Raw genomic sequence first — 20,357 nt, 5'->3', positions numbered from 1 at the left:
GGGAATTCAGCAATATTTAACAATAACATCAGAAGTACACATTTACTCTTAGGCCCAGCAATCTCACTTCTAGGAATTTATTCTCAAGATACACCTCTAAGAATATGAAGAAAATATTTGCATATGCGCCAGGTTGTTTATTATGGTGTAATCTGTAATAATAAAATATTAGAAACAACCTAACTGTCATATGTAGGTTAGCTGAATAATACTGTAGAATGCTATAGATAATAATCAGGAAAATCTCCATGAACTGATGATTTTTCAGAACATATTGTTCAATAAGTAAAATATATCAAGGCAATTCACATTAGCAGATTAAGGAGGAAAATCTCATAATCCTCTGAATAGATGCAGAAAGGTTTAAATTCTAAATCTCTTCCTGATTTTTAAAAATTCTAGCAGACTGAGAACAGAACAGTTCTCTGGGTGTTCTCTAAGGGATGCTTTGAGCCAAAATCATACTTGAAGCATTCCTTTTCAGATCAATAACAAGGCATAGTGCCTACTATGACCTCTTTTCATCAGTGCACTAGGACCAAAAACAGAAGTAAAAGATAAAAATTATTTGTAGATTTTATGAATATGTGTGTAGAACATGCAAAAGCGCCTATAAGTAAATAATTAGAAATAGTAAAAGAGGGGCTTCCTGGCGGTCCAGTGGTTAAGAATCCACCTGCCAATTCAGGGGACACGGGTTTGAGCCCTGGTCCGGGAAGATCCCACATGCCGCAGAGCAGCCAAGCCCGTGGGCCACAACTACCGAGCCTGCACTCTAGAGCCCGCGAGCCACAACTACCGAAGCCCGCACGCCTAGAGCCTGTGCTCTGCAACAAGCGAAGCCACTGCAATGAGAAGCCTGCGCACCGCAACGAAGAGTAGCCCCCACTCGCCACAACTAGAGAAAGTCTGCGCACAGCAACGAAGACCCAATGCAGCCAAAAGTAAATAAAAATTAAATTAAAAAAAAAAAAGAGATAGTAAGAGAGTTTAGCATGGTTCCTGGATGTAAAATCTGTACATAAGAATTGATTCTATAGGCTTATTGTGATCATTTTGCAATATACAAATATCAAATCATTATGTTGTATACTTGAAACTAATATAATGTTGTATGTGAATTGTACCTTGATTTTTTAAAAATTATGTACCAAAAAAGAATTGATTTTATCTTTATAAACAATCAACAGTTGCTTAGAAAATGAAATAACATTTATAATAATATCAGAAAATATCAATATAGTTTAATAAATCCAATGAGAAGTATAAGACCCATGTGAAGAAAGCAGTAGAACTTTATTGAGAGAAATTAAGAAGTCTTAAATAAATGGAGAAATATATTCCAGTTCATGGGTTGGAAGAAGCAATTTGTAAAGATGTGACTGTTTCTAAAATTGATCTGAACTTCACTGCAGTCCCAACAGTGTTTTTGTTATTTGATGTTTTGTGTTTCTTTGGTTTTTTTTTTTTTTAAGAACTTGACAGCTGTTGTGTTATAATTTACATGGAAATGCAAAGGGCTAAAAGTAGTTAAGACTCTTGAAGAATAATGTCAAGGCGGGAGAATTTGCTTTACCGAATGTCAAGACTTTTTGTAAAATTATAGTAAGACACTTACGGTAGTGGTGCAAGGGTAAGAAATAGTCCAGTGAGAGAATGGGGAGCCCGGAAAGAGACCCACACTTGATTTATGATCAAAATGCCACTGCAGATACATGGGTGAGATGACAGTCTAATAAGTAAGTAGTGCTGGGACAATTGAGTGTCCATGTGGATTAGAATGGGATTGGGCTCCTACCACACACCATAGCCAAAAATTAATTCTGTGTGGATTATAGAATGAAATGTGAATGGCAAAACAAAAAAGCTCTTATAAGAATACCTTCATGACCTTGGAGTGGGGAAAGATTTCTTGAATAGGACACAGAAAGCACGGACTCTAAAGGAATTTAGAGATTGAGAAATTTGAATACGTTAACCTTAAGACTTTACCATAATCGGAAGACACCATAAACAGAAAAGGCATTCTAAACATGCAAAGACTGATCTTGGTATTAAAAGTCAAGAATAGCTGTTATCTCTTGAGAGAGAGAGTGATTTGGGGGCACAAGTCAAGCTCCTAGTATGCTGGTAATATCTTTCTTTCCTGGATATGGTGCTAGTCACACAGGTGTGTTCACTTTGTGAAAATTCATTAAGCTGTGCCTAGAATTCGTACACATTTTAATATGTTACCCTTCACTATACAGGTTTTTTTTAAAAAAGGAAAGCCACTGAGAAATTATTTGTAAAACATGTATCCAGCAAAAAGCTTATGTCAAAATATTAGAGGACTCCTACAAATCATTAAGAAAAAGGTGAACATTTCAGGGACTTCCCTGCTGGTCCAGTGGGTGAAACTCCATGCTCCCGATTCAGGGGCCCCGGGTTTGATCCCTGGTCAGGGAACTAGATCCTGAATGCATGCCACAACTAAGAATTCTGCATGTTGCAACTAAGACCCAGCGCAGCCTAAATAAATAAATAAATAGTATATATTTTTAAAAGGTGAGCATTTCAGTAGTAAAGTGGGCAAAATAATTGAATAGATACTTTAGGAAAAGGGAAATACAAATGCTTATTTTTAAATGAAAAGGTGCTCAACTCATTAATCATTGGCAAAATGAGCTTAAGACTAGATTGGTATTTCTCTACACCTAAATTGGCCAAAAAGAAGAACCTGACAACTCCCAAGTGCTAGTGAGGATGTGGAACAATGGAGATTGTACTAGGAGCAGAAACTGACACGACCACTTTGGAAAATAGTTCGTAATTACATAGCAAACATGAAGGTGATATATCATGTGACTCAGTAAGTCCTCCCTTGGGGAATGTGTGCTTAGGTGGAGCAGAGCATGTATCCAAGAATGTTTGCAGCAGCTTTGTTAACAATTTCCAAAAACTTGAAGCAACTCAAATGCCTGTCAACAGAAGAATGGATACAAAAACTGGTATATTTGTACAACCTCTATACTATACTAATTCTGGAAAACCATAAAAATGAACAAATTACAGCAACTGACAACAATTGGATAAATCTCAAGTTCAAAAGCAGGCAAAACAATTATACAGGGATGCTTTTTAGTAGTGATTTTAAAAGGCAGGGTAGTGAGGAGGAATTCAGAAGAGCATTGGGTGGGGATAGAAGGGAACTCCTGAGGTCATGCTTTATTTTTTGACCTCATTGTTGGTTACATGGATGCTTGCTCTCCGGCATTTCATTAAGCTGTACACTTGTTTTATTTGCTTTTCTGAATATGTGTTAGATTCGCAATTTAAATTTTTTTTAAAGAATAGACAGTGGGTGCAGTAAAGACCTTTTATCTTTGATGTAAGAAAACTTGTGAAAATTGAAAATGTGTTGAAATATGGCAAAATATTTCATGTGAAAAAGTAATGTGAAACAGTATTAAATACTGCTTTGAATGTCCCATTTTGGTTTTTCTGCTTTTTATACTTCTACCTTGTCATTAGTCAAAAAAAAATTTTAACAGGTATCACCAGTTAAGAACTCTTGGATTTCTATAGTAATTTTCATGTCATAAAATTCACTCATTCTAAGTGTACAATTCAATCACTTTTGATAAATCTATAGTGTTGTGCATCTATCAGTGTGATCCAATTTGAGAACATTTTCATTGCCCCCTAAAATTCCCTCAAGCACATTTGCAGTCAAATGTATTGATAATATATTTTGAACATGGTAAGTTGATTGATTCATGTACTTCAAATACTTCCTCATTAAAAGTAGAATAACACATTGTTGGATAGAAACTTGAAGAGTGTCAACCAAAGTCCTTTATAAATGTTAGATTCTGTAAGTTGTGGTACTATATACATATTAAATTAAAATCAACTTTTGTTTGCATCTGTTCTTCATCGATTATTTGAAATAAATGAACAAACTACAGTCGATCTCTTTCTTCATGTCATTTTCTTGGTGGGGAATGCTCTTGTGTGGTTCTGGGTGGTTTTTCAGTTTTAAAAAATTTAATTGATCTATGGAAAAGATTTCAAACATACAATTACTCTTGTGGTTTTATGTGGCATTCTCAGTAGGACTGATTTCTGAGAGGATAGATCATACAGAATAGGATGAAGAAAGGAGTGGGAAATTACACTGTAAAGTTATTCAATTAAATATATAAATATTAAGTTACACATTATTTCCTGATTAATATTTCAGATTAATAGTAGCTGAAAGATTTATTGATTCTGGTATTAAATTTTTCAAACTTTAGAAATATGTAACAAATGTTTATAAAGCTTTTTGTGTCCTTGTTCTACCACTTCATGTTGAGATATGGAGTATATTATATAGGAGTAAATGTGAAGCATATATATTATGTACATTCTCAATTACGTGGTAATTTGTAATTGGGCTTCCTGGATTGGAATTTTAACAAACTTGAGTTAGTAATTTATGCTTTAGTGTTGAATATGAAGTATGGAGGTGTAGATGTATCTCGTGTCTAATTAAGCATTTGTGTGAGAAGAATAACATCAAGTGTCTGTAAGTTTTGGAAACCAAAATGATGCCTGGCTAGTTACTAAGCCAGTTAAGAGCAAATCTGTATCTTCTCTATGTTGTTAAAATATTTACTTTGAAATTATTGGTGGAGCTCATTTTTATTGCTATTTCTCCGTTGCCAGGTACTTTATTACCAAGGTTGCCATCAGAACCAGGAATGACATTACTCACTATCAGAATTGAGAAAATTGGCCTGAAAGATGCTGGGCAATGCATTGATCCCTATATCACAGTTAGTGTAAAAGGTAAATAACTATGTATAATCTATCTTCCCTCTGGGGAATTTTATAATGTTGCTTCTCATTTGGAACTTTTTTGGTGGGGAGAGGGAGGGGATGTTTTATATCTGTGACAACTTATTTTAGTTGATTTTGCAGTGAGGCGAAATCCCTGGGAAGAGGTGGTCATCATTCCTTCACCAAACATTTCTGAGAGATTTACTAAAAATACTTCCCTATCCATAACTTACACTCATATTTGCTTTTAGCTTTTTCTTTGTGTGTATCTTTTTATTCTTAAAATTCTGTCGAGGGTGCTGACTAGACAGACACACTGTCTTTAACAGCAGATGCATCCTTCAGAAAACAGGTTTAAAAAATGTCCCCCACCTTCCAAGGGTGTGTGGTTTTCTTTGCAAAGCCCAGTGTTCTTCTGTTTTCCCACGCCTCCACTTCAGGTCCTCTCGTTCCTGTCCAAGAGAGGTTTGTACATAGGACAGCTGTGCAGAGGTGGATGAGAATCAGGCCTTCAATTAGTCATGTGTGGAGACAGGGAAATAGGACGCGTCCATAAACATCCATGCCCTGAACATAATCCTGCGGGACATTAGACGAGTGATGTATTTCTTATACTTAACTATGTTACCGTCATTATTAAGCATGATTACTCTTAGGATTTGATTTTTTCTATCCAATGGCAAACCATTTTTTTCCTTGAAAACAACTTTTTTGGTCACTGGTTTAAGAGGGAAGCCACAGTGATTGAATTGTTTTGTCGTTGCCAAGCATTTTATACAGCACTTTATTTGTAAAGCACTCAACAGTCTTTTAAAAGTAATTATTGGGTGATTGAAGATGAAGTTGTCATACTATTATTCAGAAATAACTGCACAGTTAATCCAGTCTACAGTTAATAAACCTGCAGTCTGAGACAAATCAAACAGGTGTGGACTGAAATTAAATGGAGGGAACTTTTACCGATCATAGAAATATTCAGACCCATGGGTTCATTAGTACCAAATAAAAGAAAAAGGATTTTGGCCACAGGCAAAAATTTTAACATGGAGAGACCATGATCCATAGCACTAATGCTGTGATACTTTAACTTCTGATGTTACTGGTTCTCAAATCCATGGTCTACTGGAAAGTATTTATACCCTACACAAAACTACATCTCTCATTCAGGAACGAACACTGTAAAATACAAAAAAAATGAAATGTAGATATTATGTTACCTTTGCATATGGTTGAACTGAAACATGTTTTATTTAAATATCTTTAGGAACTGAAGTAATCCAACATACTCTCTTGCTTTAAGGTCCCTAAGATGGGTCTGTTGAATAATACATGAACACTGAGTAGTCATTAAATGAGCCTGTGTTGAATTAGATTAAACTGGATGATTCCTGGCTCCAGAGATTACAGCAGTATACCGTACATAGTGTGCCATCTGGTTATTGTAAATCAGCTGATGTTATAGCAAATAGAACCAGAATTTAAGTAATATATGTAAGAAGTGTTCATTCATGGAAAGGTTTCCTTGGCAGCTGTCGTGTCCATTGTTTGGTCCTCTGACTTGAATACAGCAGGGGAATTCTGATAATGTTAGATTTATAGGCCTTTCCGTGTCATGCACGCGATCAAGGTTGGGAAACGGGTAGGAGCACCACTGTGGTATATTACGTCCCCACATGTAATTCACAAAACTGTACTGGCCTGTGTCATCAGAAGACACCTCTTAACTAGGAAGGATCCAATTTTGTGATGTGGAAGGCGGCTTCCTCCTCCTATCCCTGGGGGTCTCCCACCCTCTCTACTCCGTGCCCTCCACATGACCCTGGAAACCAGCCGCCTTCAGGTACCTGCTCACCCCAGACATGGGTCTTTATTGGCCTCAGAATCTCCTCTCGGCTTTTGCCTCTTCAGGAAACACAACCCTTTGCAGTTTTTACGTCTTTGTATTTGAAGGCTCGAAGCAGAAACTGTTTTTTCCTCTCTAGATCTGAATGGCATAGATTTAACTCCTGTGCAGGATACTCCCGTGGCTTCAAGGAAAGAAGATACGTATGTTCATTTTAATGTGGACATTGAGCTCCAGAAGCATGTTGAAAAATTAACCAAAGGTTTGTGATGCTAAAAGTAGAACTATATTCAGAATGTGACTCTTTATTCTCCAGCTTTGAATCTGTTATGTACAGTGACTGTCATTTTAACTGAGACTAATGCTAATGAGTATACTTGTTTATAAGCATTTAAGTTAGTCTTCCTAGGCTATTCTCGTTTTACATTTTGTCCTTTCTCATAAATGCCATGAAGTGTAGAGCTGTGCATACCAGCAGTGCAGGAAATGTATTCTCTACAGATGATGCGGATGAGCCATAAAATTCTTTTAACTTCCTTAAAATGATGGTATCATATTTGGACTTTAATGCTGTTTTCAAATGTGACTTTATTTTCACATTTATTCAGACCTCAGACACAATCACGATGACAAGGAGATGGGTTCCATAGCTGAAGAGACTAAGAAATGTGATCTGCTATCTTAAAGATCTATGAGGTTTTTAAATAATAAAATGCCTCTGTTATTGCCGTGGAAGGGAGAAGAGAAGCTACTCTCTTGTGGACATGGCAGGGTCATACACCTGGGGACCGAGGTCACCGGTAACCTAACAATTGTAATCCTTTCGTGTGTGTTGGTAGCAGGTGCTAAATATGCCCATCTCTGGAATTCCCTGGCGGTCCAGTGCTTAGGACTTGGTACTTTCATTGCTGGGGTCCGGATTCGATCCCTGGTCGGGGAACTAAGATCCCACAAGCCACGCGGCTCGGCAAATAAATAAATAAATACGCCCATCTCTCCCTCACGCACATCCCTTTGTCTCCTAAGTGATTGGCTTTTCTTTCCTTCCTTGACATGTGAAGCGCTCCGTTTGGACCCAGGTGCCAGGGCTGTGCACACATTTCTGAACATTGTTAAACTGGTCACTTGTGAGTTTTGTCATCAGTGAAAGTATTAGATGTATGTTAGTTGTCTTTAAAAGCAAAGCAAGATCCAGCACCGCTCTGGTTAAGCCTTTGTTAATAAGGAGCCAGATAACAGGGAGACCCTGACGTCCTTCCGTCTCTTTCGTTGCCTTTAGAAATTAATTGTTCTTGGCTACACAGACGAGGCGATTTATTATTCTGTTTTTAGCTTTTCTCTGTGGGGAGGGGGAGACAGCTTATCTGTTGGGCTTTGGGGAGAGAAAACTATACATGTTTCATCACCACTTGTTCACTGGGGGAGGGGTGGGATAGGCGTGCTCTCTAAGCCCTCGTCTTGCTTAGCGCTGTCTTCACACAAGCACATGTCATTCCAGGAAAAACAAAACAGGGCTTTGGACACTGAGAAAGGTATTAGGAAGCAGTTAACATTTAAAAACTGAACCAGCTGTTGTTCAGACTCCAAGCTTCAGACTCCCAAAAACTGAATTTTTGAGTTTTTGTTTCGAGAAACTAAGTTTGGATTTTTTGATGAACTCTTTTACATGCCTTTTCTACTTAATGCGTTTCTATGAGTAATGTTAACACTTAACAAGTGTCTTCTGTGGGGTTTTTTTGGTAGTATTTAGTATTTTCTATTCTTAATATTTTATAATTCTACCTGTGGATGAACTTACTTACATTCTTGAGTCATTCTGGCTCAAGAAGTTTTGCTCTACTCTGTAGAATAGGATGATACGGAGACATGTCCCTCTATTCAGGTACAGATGAGTTTTGGGGTGACAGCCATAGTCAGTCGTATCATCAGAGAGATTGTTTGACAGAGGTTACTTTGTAAAATTATGACAATTGTTGCTTGTTCATAGGCTTCTGGTGATCAAAGAAAATTTATTGACACTAGAAATGTGCTGTCTGTGGCTAATCTGCTTTGCTTTAATTCCTTAGGTGCAGCTATTTTCTTTGAATTCAAACACTACAAGCCTAAAAAAAGGTTTACCAGCACCAAATGTTTTGCTTTCATGGAGATGGATGAAATTAAACCTGGGCCAATTGTAATAGAACTGTAAGTGATGCACGTACAGAATTAGTACTAATTTAACGGTGACTACTCTGTCTTCTTAATACGTAACCTTGGAATAGATCAGTTATCAATGGTTTTTCTATTGTGGTTACAGATACAAGAAACCCACTGACTTTAAAAGAAAGAAATTGCAGTTATTGACCAAGAAACCACTTTATCTTCATCTGCATCAAACTTTGCACAAGGAATGATCCTGACATGAATACCCTGGAACTTCTGTGAATCTTACCACTCAGTAGAAACCATCCTAGCTCTGTGTAGCACATTCGCCCTTCAACAGGCAGGAAGCAAGCCGTACCCAGGCCAGCAGGCCAGAGCGAGTCCATTACACAGCTGTAGCACAGAATTCAAAGTCCAGCACGTCACTGATGTGAAAGACCCCTCTGGATACAGGCTTACTGTAGATCTTAAAACATTTTCACTTTTCTATTGATTGTGCAATGAATAGCCTCTTCTCTAATTTGCCACTATTCCTGCCCTGCTTCCTGGAACGACACTGTTGTGGGTGGAATGTGCTCACCTTCACACTTAATACAGCAATAAGAGTGTGCTAGAGTTTACACACCTGTCCACTTCTGCTCCAATATGCTCTTCGGTTTTTTGAGTTAATGTCAAACTTTGGGTTGATGTGGGTAGGACAGTATGAAACTGCTTTGAGAGGAATTGGACCAATTATGCTGCCCAAGGTCAGTCTGGAAATTTATAGGCTGCTCCTCAGAGACGGCCTTGATTCCCCCTGATCTCATGGTTCTCCTGCTTAGAAACAGTGTGCCTTGGCCAAATCAGTATCCCATATGGGCGTGTTCGCAGGTGGTAGCTGTGATTTTTCCAGATGACTGGATCGTTTTTCTGAAAGTGAGCATATTTTTAGTCATGTTGATTAGCTTTTTTCTACATCAGATCGTTACTCTTTCTGATAGTGATTCTGGGGTTAGTGATGGAACCATCTCAGAATAATTACAAATTCTTGGTGGGTTTATAATGTCTTCTAAGTCGTGTAATCTAAAAATAATTTGAGTCAGATGCTAACAAGATACCGCAGGAATAACTGCTGTTTTTCTGACAACTGATTGTGAAACCTTAAAACCTGCATACCTCTTCTTATAGTGAAGAGTATGCAAATCTGGAGAGATTCTATTTTTTTTTTTATATAGGTAGATAGGATTGCCATTTATTTCCTATGTAGATATACTGACATTCATCCATATGGAAATATTGCAGGTCATTAGCTTTTTATAATTTGACTATTTACATTCTTTTGACTTAATAATGGGGCATAAATAAAACTTTCATAGAACACACAAGGTGGATATTTGATACACAGAACATTTAAGATTTGGGGTGGGCATTCTGTGGGTTAGATGTGGAGCCCACATATTTAATATTCACTATTTTAAATGACCAATGCTAGCATGAGGGGAACGCGGTGCCAGTACTTGGCCTACTTTTAAACTCGTGTAATAAGCCTAGTCAATACCGTTCAGTATGTTTGCTTTTTAAAATAAGTAACCACAATTAAGTTCTAGCCCTTGCACTTCAAGAGATCTAGTCTCCACTTTCAGTTGTCTGTTAGGTCAGTTCTGTTTACTATGATGGATGTTAAAAAACTGTATGAGCCTGAAGAATTCTCAACCCAATTTAGTCTTGCTTCCCTCTTGATTAGTTTAATTCCAGATGATTCCATCCACAGTAGCTTGAGGGGATGAGGAATTTGCCTTAATAAATTACTTTGTTGTTCACTCAACTCTTAGACTGTGAGTTGTCAGCCCCGTGCCCTGCCCGCCCCAGACTGTAAGCTCCTCAGGGGGCAAGAACCACACGTTCTCCATGTCACGTACATTTTCTGAGGTGCTTGGCAGCGCTCTGTACCCTGTGGAGTACTCAGTACCTTTTGTTTGATGTTGCTGACAAGACCTAAAAATAATCCCTTAAAAAACCTACCATTAAAATGTAGCAAAACTGATACATTGTTCTTTCTCTTTCCTCATAGACCGTAAGACATGTATATCAAGGTGATAGTTTGTCACATCTGCTGTCATTCACAAAAGTATGGCTTAGATGAACTACAAATGCCTTTCATCAGTGTTAAAGAAGCTTAAATCGAACACGGCTGATTAGCTTAGCTTTGTAATTCAGACCTGAATGAAATAACAAAACGAGCGACTGTCTCGAAGCAGTAGACACAGAATACTCCACATCCCACAAATTATTTACTTTTCGATGAAAAGATCAGCCATTGAATAGTAACCACAACTACAGCAGACTTCCAGGCTGAAACGCTGCTGCTCCGTAACTGAGATGACTTTAGCAACTAAGCCCAGAAAGACGGTCAGTTAGCTGGAGATGACTTCTGAAACAGACGTAATTTTCAAGCCAGTTGGGGTTGATGTGACTCAGGGTGATGCCCCCCACACCCTCTCCAAATTGGCAGCTTGCCTGGGCTGGGCTGCCGAAGGGGTGCAAACAGAGGTCTCTGAGAGGCGGCAGGGACGGCAAGTCTGGGGCCGCTCGGCTAAGCCACAGGTGGCAGTTCTCTACAACTCAATATGAAACACAGAATAAACACCAAAAAGGCTTTAGAGGTTAAAAAAGAAAAAGACTCCAGGATTTGATGTTGAGATAGATTTAATTTACCTTTGCTACTATATTATCTTCCTAACTGGTGTAATCTCTATTTAAATACTATTTAAAAAATTTATCTTAACTTCACTATTTCACGTCCTGAAGAGACTGACATACTCAAAAGCTGTATTTGTGACTTAATCTTTTTATTTTACATGGTTAAAAATAACCTATGCTGTTAACTATGGAGTTTTCCTCCTAAATTTCTTCTATTCTTGATAATAAACAGGACACAGAGATAGAATTCTCTTTTCCTGAAAAACTCCTTATGTATTCGTTATGAACTTTGGAAGAGTTGTCTTCTTTCAACGGTCCGTATCTTTCTAAAGTGGCATCTTTTAGTTTAGTATAAAGAAAAAATTTTGTTTCACAGTGAAGCATTTGCTTTATCTTATAAGGTATTCTAAGAGGATTAAATATCCTAATGGTGACAAGTCACGGTGCAGACTTCAGTAGTATCATTACATCACAGAACTTCAGAGAATGCGAGAGTATGATCTAGCCGTGAACAACAGTATCAACCTTTTATAATTCTGATTTAATTGAAATCTTAAACTTCTTGAAATGTGCTACAAAGTTACTATAGTTTAAAGTGTCTGATGAGTTAGTTCTTAGAAACATTGTTTAAAAGACCTGGTACAAGTAATGGGTATAGCAAGTATGATGCAATCCTAGATTCTCAGATTTACTGATTTTTAAACAGAGGGGCCAGTATTCAAATATGAAGTTTGGAATAGGATCAGTCAACAAAAAGAACTGAGTTCAGCCCATGGTTGCTGACCTAGGGCATGTTACAAGCCTCACAATCCTAAATCATTCTTTCTCATCGTATTACCTACTCTTTGCCCTTTTTCGCCATATTGCTTGAAAGTCAGCGGCAAGGTATAGGAGAAATAACAGACTCTCTGCATTTTTTAAAAGAAATTTTCTTACTTTTATGGTCATGACACATCATTTTCATTTTTCTGTTATGCACCCTAACGCAAGAACGGTAAAAGCAACAGAATATCAGGTCAAACAATTCTTGCTACATGTAAACGCATACTCAGAAAACCATTCTCAACCAGGCAGAGCCACAGAAAGCACGTGAATGCTGTCCAAATTGGCGAACTGACTTCTCTGAAGTAGAAGGAAGACATATCAGTTGTGGTGCTTCCCGGTGACTTTGAGGTTGAACTCATGAGCGGTGAGCCAGGAAAGTGTGCTGCCAGGTCACCATCTTCAGTTCTGGGAGCTTGAGTTTACATGTTTCCCAAATGGTACAAGTCTCGTGAGAAAACAATGAATCAACAGACACTTGGGAAATATTAATAACCAAATTTTTATGAACTGTTACTACAAAGAACTTCAGCAAGAGGGGAGATAAAAGTTTAGTGATCTTTTAGTAAACATTTTTAGCGTAACAGTCGTTGCGACCAGATATTTTTTAAAAATCAAGCTTATAAATACGGTTGCTCTGTATTCAACTGGTGTACACTAAAAATAGGATAATAAATGGAAATACATGTTCTTATAGCATTTCCACAGGAAATGTTCATATTTTTCACGACATCCTAAATCATTTAGCAGTTACATATACTACATTAACTAAAACACAGGTATTCTTTATTGCACATTTCAAAGTTGTAAGGAGGCTCTAGCTTACAAGGTGATTTTTACTTTGGGGCGGGGGAAATGATATTTTTTAACTGTTTGGCTCAAAAATGCACACTGCCAGGGCAGCTTAGTTCTAAAAACAAACCTTTTAAAATCAACTTTTGGATTTTGAAGCTAGTGAAAATCCTCTACTGTCATGAACAGTGCACAGTCCACTTTCTCTCAGACTAAATGTCCGAGGTCAGTTACGGGCTCTGTTTGAAAGCCTGCGAACAGCCCTGGCTAGTGCTCTGAGAGGCAGGCGGGGGCTCACCTCTGGAGCCGGAAGCCGGTGAGTCTCTTGCAGCAGAGGAAGGTGGATAATCCTGGGGGCCATGGGTTGGGGGTGGTAATCGGGTACCAGGGATAAAGTACTCTCTCGGGCCAAGAGAGCCTAAAGGTCTAAAAGGTGCGTGTCCTGCTAAGAATTCTCGAGGGTCAAGAGGCAGGTCCCGTTTTCCTGGTGGAACGCCTGGTGCATATTCTCTTAAGCCTAGTGGTGGACGCAAACCAGGACCTGGAAAAATTAAAATTCAGTCATGTAACTACATATGAACATATCTAAATTTAGATGATTCCATGTATGTTAATCTTTAATTCCTCATACCCCTGGAAGTCAGGTGGTGGCATCCCCACTTTATAGATGAGGCAAACTGAGGCTCAGCAAGTTTAAGTTACATGCCTGTAGCCAGCCAGCCATGAAGCAACACAGGCTGGGTTTAAACGTGGCTCTACCTAGCTTGTGGTTTTTTCGACAACACAATTCTGCTGTCTTTATCTCACAAGAGCTTGATTTGTACTTAGAAGTACTATATATCATACTAAGACAATAGATTATGAAATAAGGGCTTCACTGTTAGTAAATTTTGATAAGGGAAATTCCACTGTTACTGTATCAATTAAAAACTCATGCAGTAGTCAGCATGGACCTACATATGCCATCAAAATCAAGGTGTCTGCCCTGCTGGGAAAGGCCTTCCAGCTCCACCTAATTAAATTCAGCAACATTCTACCTAGTAGCTATTACATTCTACCTTCTCTTTAACATTTCCTTCCTATTTACTCCCAAGGTGGGGAGTGATGGATTAATCTTGCCTTCTTTTATACTCTGTGACCCGTTGCTTATACTTCCATTATGGTGATTACAAGTTTTATATTGTATATAATGTATGTATGTGTCCTATAGGACACCTTAAGCTCCTGGAGTTAGGAGAGTTAATTCCATCCATTACGGAGCCTAGTATGTGGCCAGAGCTGTTCAAGAAACATAGGCCGAAATAATATTTCTGACTTTCTATGAACAGCCCATTTTCCCTTGTCTACAAGAGATACCTACTGCCCATCTCAGTACAGGGAGATTATGCAGCACCCCATGGGTCCTGAGAAACTGGCAGAAAAGTTCAAATGTACTCAGCCAGCTTTACCCTTTCATTGCACAGCCCTGCATAGCAACTGTTAAAATTTTATCAAGGATTAGAGTGAAAAGATGAATACACTTCACAAGTCCATTACTACCGTTCAATCATCATACCAAAGGGCGGAGGAAGTGGCCGAGGCCCAAAAGGCCCGCAGAGTTGAGGAGGTGGTCCGTATCGAATGGGCGGCAGTAGAGGGCCTCCCACGGGGGAGCTCATGAGGGGTGCCCCTGGAAAAGGAGGGGGCCCTTTTGCAGCCGTATTAACCTGCAAAGGAGAAGTAATGAAAGTTCTGAAATGCTTGGATATGACAGATAAAAGCACCAACACCAGTAAAAGCTAAAACCCAATGAAGCAGATGTCAGGCACTTGTCCAAAGAGCGAGCTATGGCAACAAAACTCTACCCCTCCTATCTGTCCCACTGACAGCTCAGGCAGGTTCAAAGAATGTCAGAGGAGTGAACACTTCCACCATAATCATATTATTGCTCGTATGGGCAAACAGAAGAGGATGCAAGAGGACTGTCAAAGGATATTAACAGAGGCGATTCCCAACTAAGAACTAACAACCATACCATACACACAGTAAACTGCTTCTAGGGCAGCCCCTCCCTCCCGTCACCACAATAGCTCATTTCTCCATATTAAGAGTGGAAAGAACAAAAGGGAATGAAAAATCCATTTTCTACATGTAAGAAGAGCTAATATTCAGAGTACCTTCAATTTCCTTTCATGTGTTGTAAGATCTCACCTTGCTTTAAACATGAGGGAACAGAGGCACAGAGAGTATTAGATACCTTGCCGAAGGTCACACAGCACGTAAGAGGCTGGGCTGGAATCCACTATCAGCCTGACTCCAAGCCAGTGCTCTTCCTCCTCTGCCCCCGCTATCAGAAGAGGCTCTACTCTCTTTGAAGTCAGTCTGCTACTTCAAAGGGGTCTTGGGTCTTAGCCAGGCTGCCCTGGGACACAAAGAGCTCTCAAGCGATGTGTATTCCTGGAGTCCTGTACTGGAACTCGCAAGTATTTCCCAACAGAGATAACGTTATATATACAAGTTCAGCAGGCACAGCTCCAGCATCCACCCCCATTCACCAGTAACGCCGTCCTTCACATTACGAGGTGCTGACCAATCCTTCCCTACGGAAGCTGGGTTGGAAATTCTCAATAATGAAAATATGTATCTTGATGTCAACACAGTAAAGCACTGTGAGGTACAATCAGAGGACTTACCAGCTGTCGCAGCTACACAAGTTACAAGAGAATACACTTATGTGAACATAATTTAAGGCTACTGCTGGGAACTGGCACAACAGGTAATTAAAGATTTCCACTATTCAGTACTTCACTTATAGCAAACATCCTCTGTTACTGATCTGTAATTTCAAATTATTCAAAACAGGGCTTGCCTGGTATACCACTAGAGATATTCTTTTTTTTTTTTTTTTTTTTTTTTTTGGTTCGCGGGCCTCTCCCTTTCGTGGCCTCTCCCGTTGCGGAGCACAGGCTCCGGACGCGCAGGCTCAGCGGCCATGGCTCACGGGCCCAGCCGCTCCGCGGCATGTGGGATCTTCCCGGACCAGGGCACGAACCTGTGTCCCCTGCATCGGCAGGCGGACTCCCAACCACTGCGCCACCAGGGAAGCCCGAGATATTCTTAAATAGCACACTTCCAAACAAATACATAATAATGATGAATTTACACAATATATGATGAACTGATTTGCCTTAGAGCACTCAACACCGAAGCACACAATACAGAACTGAAGTGATGACTTTTCACATTTTAAGGTTAACTACAACAGATGCTCTAAAGAGATTAATCACCTAACCAGAACAGGGAAAAGGAGTGAAAACCAACCAACCAGCCAGACCTCCGCAACCCAGCAACACTTCCAAGTCAACAGTAAGGTCAGTATTGCCATGCAGTTTAAAGCAAAGCAGATCAGTGTCATGCTCCTCAGCTCCTTTCCAGAAATACACCAAGTAAAAAGCCCAGTTCAACCTACAAGCACTTAGTGCTACTGGATGCTCAGCCAAAGACATAATGCTGGGAACTGAAGGGCCTTCAGGCTCTTGGGGAACAGTTTGCTTTTTCAAAAAGTAAATGAGATGGTATAGACATAACAACACACAAAAGGGAGATGGATGAGGCAAAGAGAGGGCGTTGTAGAAAAAGTTAGATGTTTTCCTGAAATACCTAATTACAATTCAAAATGACCGCAGAATTTACCTTGCCCTCATCCATCACCTTAGAGGGGGAAGAGCTTCTTGAGCTACTGTTCATCATGGGAGCTGCACCAGATTCTGGATCTGTGGGAGGCCAGAGAACTGATTTAGACTTATTCTGACTTGTATACTCTCTGAAGAAGAATACAAAGTCCTCTACCCACCTCCTCCACAATTTGAGACTCTTTGAACACACTTAGGTCCCTTACCAGAGGCAGAGGGTTTCCCAGATGCCTCAGATGACCATCGAGGACGAGGTAGAGGCCCATCCACTGACCCTTGAGAGAGAAATAACAGCCCTTGCATGAATTTTTCAGAATAAACCAATTGTGGACAGGTCAGGTTTCAGTTCTACCCAGAAAGCAAAATTCAAAGCGGGTCTCCCAATACGTATGAGGAGAAATCACTAACAATTTATGCACAAACTTAAAGAATTAAAATAAGAACTATCTTGGATTGAAAGACCTGCACGTTAATAGCACTGGTCAGGTACTTCAAGCTACAGGCAATTGTATAGGCTGTTTTTTCAGTCTATATGTAATCTGACTTCCATATCTTACCAAGTATTATAGACATATTTATGATTAGAAACAGACTTATAGCATTTCACATTAATGAGAAACAGATGTACACTGCATAAATTATATAGTTTTAAGGCTACTTTTATATTATTCAAGAGAGGAACTCAACAGAAGTTTAAAGATAAAGGCCTATACTTCACAGCAAAAATGTGAAAAGAAACAATACGAATAAATGATATTTATATATTTGTTTTACATGTACATGACAAATAGTATTGTTATAATAATAAATCAGTGCTTTTTGTTCTAAAGCAAATCTAAAGTAGACTATCCACCAAGACAAAATTAAGAAATTTCCTTCTTTATATATTGGACAGACCCAAATTCTCAACTGCTGCTTGCATCAGAATTCTCAAAGAAGGAAAAAGCTCTTGAAACAGTTTACTGCAAGGTAACACGTCAATGCTCACCAAATTCACTTCGAGGCATCTCTCTTCGGTTAAGCGTAGCAGACAGAGGTCTTGCAGGTGGGTCTGCTGTCAGTGGCGGGGAGCATTCTCCACCACTCACAGGAGATGGGCCAAAAGAGCCATTCTGGCTCAGAGGACCTGAAGACAACGGGCAATAATTACCACTTTAAGTGAACCTTTTTTTCCTAAGTTCTTGGGATTATTTCTAGGGCATCATAAATATTACACACATATTCAGAAATAAAAAGTAATTTAAACACATTTTCCACCAAAAAATAGACTGCAGCCCTTTAAAAGTGCTCCCTACCTCTCCGTGGAAGGTTCTGTGTGTTGGGTCTTCCTGGCATTGGTTTTATGATCACAGGTTCTTCTTGCAGCATTGCCATCTTTTGGGTTAGTTCCAGTAATCTTGAATATAGAGAAAGAATGGATTTAAATATGAAACAGAAAATTAATTCCTTATTGGATACCACACAGCACAGCCTTTAGAAACTCTAAAAACACACTGAAAATATGTTTTAAAATCACATACTTGTGTCTCAAGTTGGCAGCTTCTCTTTTCTCTTCAGCTATAGCTCTTTCTGCAGCACGAGCTTTGAGCTATTGGAGAAAAAAAATATCCAAAATAAGCTGTGGTAGACAACACACAAAATAAAGAAAAGAAAAAAAAATCTTACCCAGTTATCGTGAGCTTTTTTCTCATGAGTAGCGATCTGAAAAAGATAACACATCAAAAAATATGTTCAGAGATTCATTATAATAATATGTATTAGAAAGCAAAGAAGTCTGCTGCTGTATGGAAGTATAATTATTACCTGGTTTTTAAATGAGCGCTCTGTTTTCTGTAATTCTTCCTCCATTTCTTCAATTCTCCGCCTAAGAATTAAACTTGCTTTTATCATTTAGAGCACAACTGAATAATATTTTAAACAATCTCGCCATGTTCCCTTTACTCTAACAGCTACAGCTGTACCCTTTCAGACTTCATCCATATGTATAAAAACACATTCTACATGGCTATAGTAAGAGTACACTGTGATCAAAACTAATACTGCATAATTTCCTTCCTTATTATTTAATAGCTGGAGATTTTGAACTGATACCTTATAATTTCCTTAACTGTTCTCTTCAATATGTTCTCAAACAATCCCACTATAAACATTTTTCTCCACAAAGCTTTTTCTTCCTTTAATTATATCCACAGAAAATTTCCCAGAGCTGTGATTACTGAGTCTATCAAATGGCATGATCATTTTTTAAGAATTAATTAATTAATTAATTTTATTTTTGGCTGCATTGGGTCTTTGCTGCATGCGGGCTTTCTCTAGTTGCAGCGAGTGGGGGCTAGTCTTTGTTGCAGTACAAGGGCTTCTCATTGCGGTGGCTTCTCTTGTTGCGGAGCACGGGCTCTAGGCGTGTGGGCTTCAGTAGCTGTGGCACGTGGGCTCAGTAGTTGTGGCCCGCGGGTTCTAGAGCGCAGGCTCAGTAGTTGTGGCACACGGGCTTAGCTGCTCCGTGGCATGTGGGATCTTCCCAGACCAGGACCCGAACCTATGTCCCCTGCCTTGGCAGGTGGATTCTTAACCACTGTGCCACCAGGGAAGCCCCGGCATGATCATTTTAATGTTTTTTTAAATACATCATACAGCAAACTGCCTTCCAAAAAGAATTTCTCTGATATATAAAACCACTCAGAACTGTTGGCATGAACCAACTTTCCCTTACAGTCTTGTCAGTATTGGGTGTAAGGAAATTTCTGTGAATTTAACACTTTTTCCTTTGTTAACTTAAAATTTATTTTTTCTCATGTTAATTAAATCTTTTGACCACTTATTTCTGCTTCTGTGCCATTTTGTTCTACACAGTGTAAAACAGTTTTTTTTTTTTAAAGCCAACAGTTTCATCAGCCACTGACACCCTCCTCAGAAGCTGAACTCACTTGTAAGTTTTCACCTCCTCTGCCGCCAAAAGCGCCTTTTCATCTGCAGCTGACAGCCGCTGCTCTTTTTCTTGCCGCTCATACTCTTCTTGACTCAATTTCCTAAGATAAAATCAGTTGTCAAATGAAAGTGTTTCTCTTGCTCTCCCAGCCGTCTGTCTGAATGCCTTGTTACTTCCCATCCTCTCTAAAACACACATACAAACAAGTCATAGGAAGGAATTCAAACCTGCCACTTACGGATAAAAATCAAACTCTGGCCTGTTGGCAAATCACCTGCATTTTAAAACTTTTCCTCATAATTCTCTACTCACTAGTAAATGAAACAAACAAATGGAAAAAACACTCTGTGCCCCAAGTTTCCTGTGTCTGAGACAATGAAAGCTCATTTTACTTCAATGTGGAAAGCCAGGGCTGATCAACCTAACACAATTAAACTTATTAGGATAGAGCAGGGGGATAATTATTGCTCTTATTTCTACCATGGAAAGACCTGTAATTACTTCTCTTACTTCAATCTTGGAAGGATTATTTTTCAATCCAAGACTGGTACCATGATAATTAGCCCCCCAAAAGCCTTTTAGAACATCTTCTAATTGTGGAATTAACCACAGATTAATTCCACACTTCAGATGTGGGACTCCTACTGCCTATTTCAATAGAATTATGATTAAA

The 20,357-nt window shown here is 39.0% G+C and overlaps 2 protein-coding genes across 6 annotated transcripts in view; one reads left to right on the top strand and one right to left on the bottom strand.

The window, feature by feature from the left end:
• AIDA (axin interactor, dorsalization associated) overlaps positions 1-10,814 on the top strand; it is a 42,572-nt gene extending 31,758 nt beyond the window's left edge. The window contains exons 7-10 of the mRNA XM_029230518.1: positions 4,693-4,815; positions 6,789-6,911; positions 8,716-8,833; positions 8,946-10,814. Coding sequence (XP_029086351.1) covers positions 4,693-4,815; positions 6,789-6,911; positions 8,716-8,833; positions 8,946-9,042 — 461 coding nt within the window. The 3' untranslated portion in view covers positions 9,043-10,814. The remainder of the gene's footprint in view (positions 1-4,692; positions 4,816-6,788; positions 6,912-8,715; positions 8,834-8,945) is intronic.
• A 224-nt stretch (positions 10,815-11,038) lies between these two features.
• MIA3 (MIA SH3 domain ER export factor 3) overlaps positions 11,039-20,357 on the bottom strand; it is a 54,794-nt gene continuing 45,475 nt past the window's right edge. For 2 of the 5 annotated variants that reach the window (XM_029230513.1, XM_029230515.1), the window contains 11 exons: positions 19,683-19,784; positions 18,559-18,619; positions 18,421-18,456; positions 18,276-18,343; positions 18,051-18,151; positions 17,744-17,881; positions 16,962-17,030; positions 16,757-16,836; positions 16,537-16,614; positions 14,640-14,790; positions 11,039-13,625 (listed from right to left, as the gene is read on the bottom strand). In XM_029230513.1, the coding sequence (XP_029086346.1) occupies positions 13,315-13,625; positions 14,640-14,790; positions 16,537-16,614; positions 16,757-16,836; positions 16,962-17,030; positions 17,744-17,881; positions 18,051-18,151; positions 18,276-18,343; positions 18,421-18,456; positions 18,559-18,619; positions 19,683-19,784 (1,195 nt within the window). In that variant the 3' untranslated portion in view covers positions 11,039-13,314. The remainder of the gene's footprint in view (positions 13,626-14,639; positions 14,791-16,536; positions 16,615-16,756; positions 16,837-16,961; positions 17,031-17,743; positions 17,882-18,050; positions 18,152-18,275; positions 18,344-18,420; positions 18,457-18,558; positions 18,620-19,682; positions 19,785-20,357) is intronic. The other 3 variants (XM_029230510.1, XM_029230511.1, XM_029230512.1) reach the window with 2 other exon arrangements.

The sequence above is a fragment of the Monodon monoceros genome, unplaced genomic scaffold, assembly GCF_005190385.1.
Source record: "Monodon monoceros isolate NGI ecotype Baffin Bay Population unplaced genomic scaffold, NGI_Narwhal_1 Super_Scaffold_18, whole genome shotgun sequence".
NCBI classification, from domain to species: Eukaryota; Metazoa; Chordata; class Mammalia; order Artiodactyla; family Monodontidae; genus Monodon; species Monodon monoceros.
Note: the sequence above shows the minus strand (reverse complement) of the source record. Positions and strands in the feature narration are given on the sequence as shown.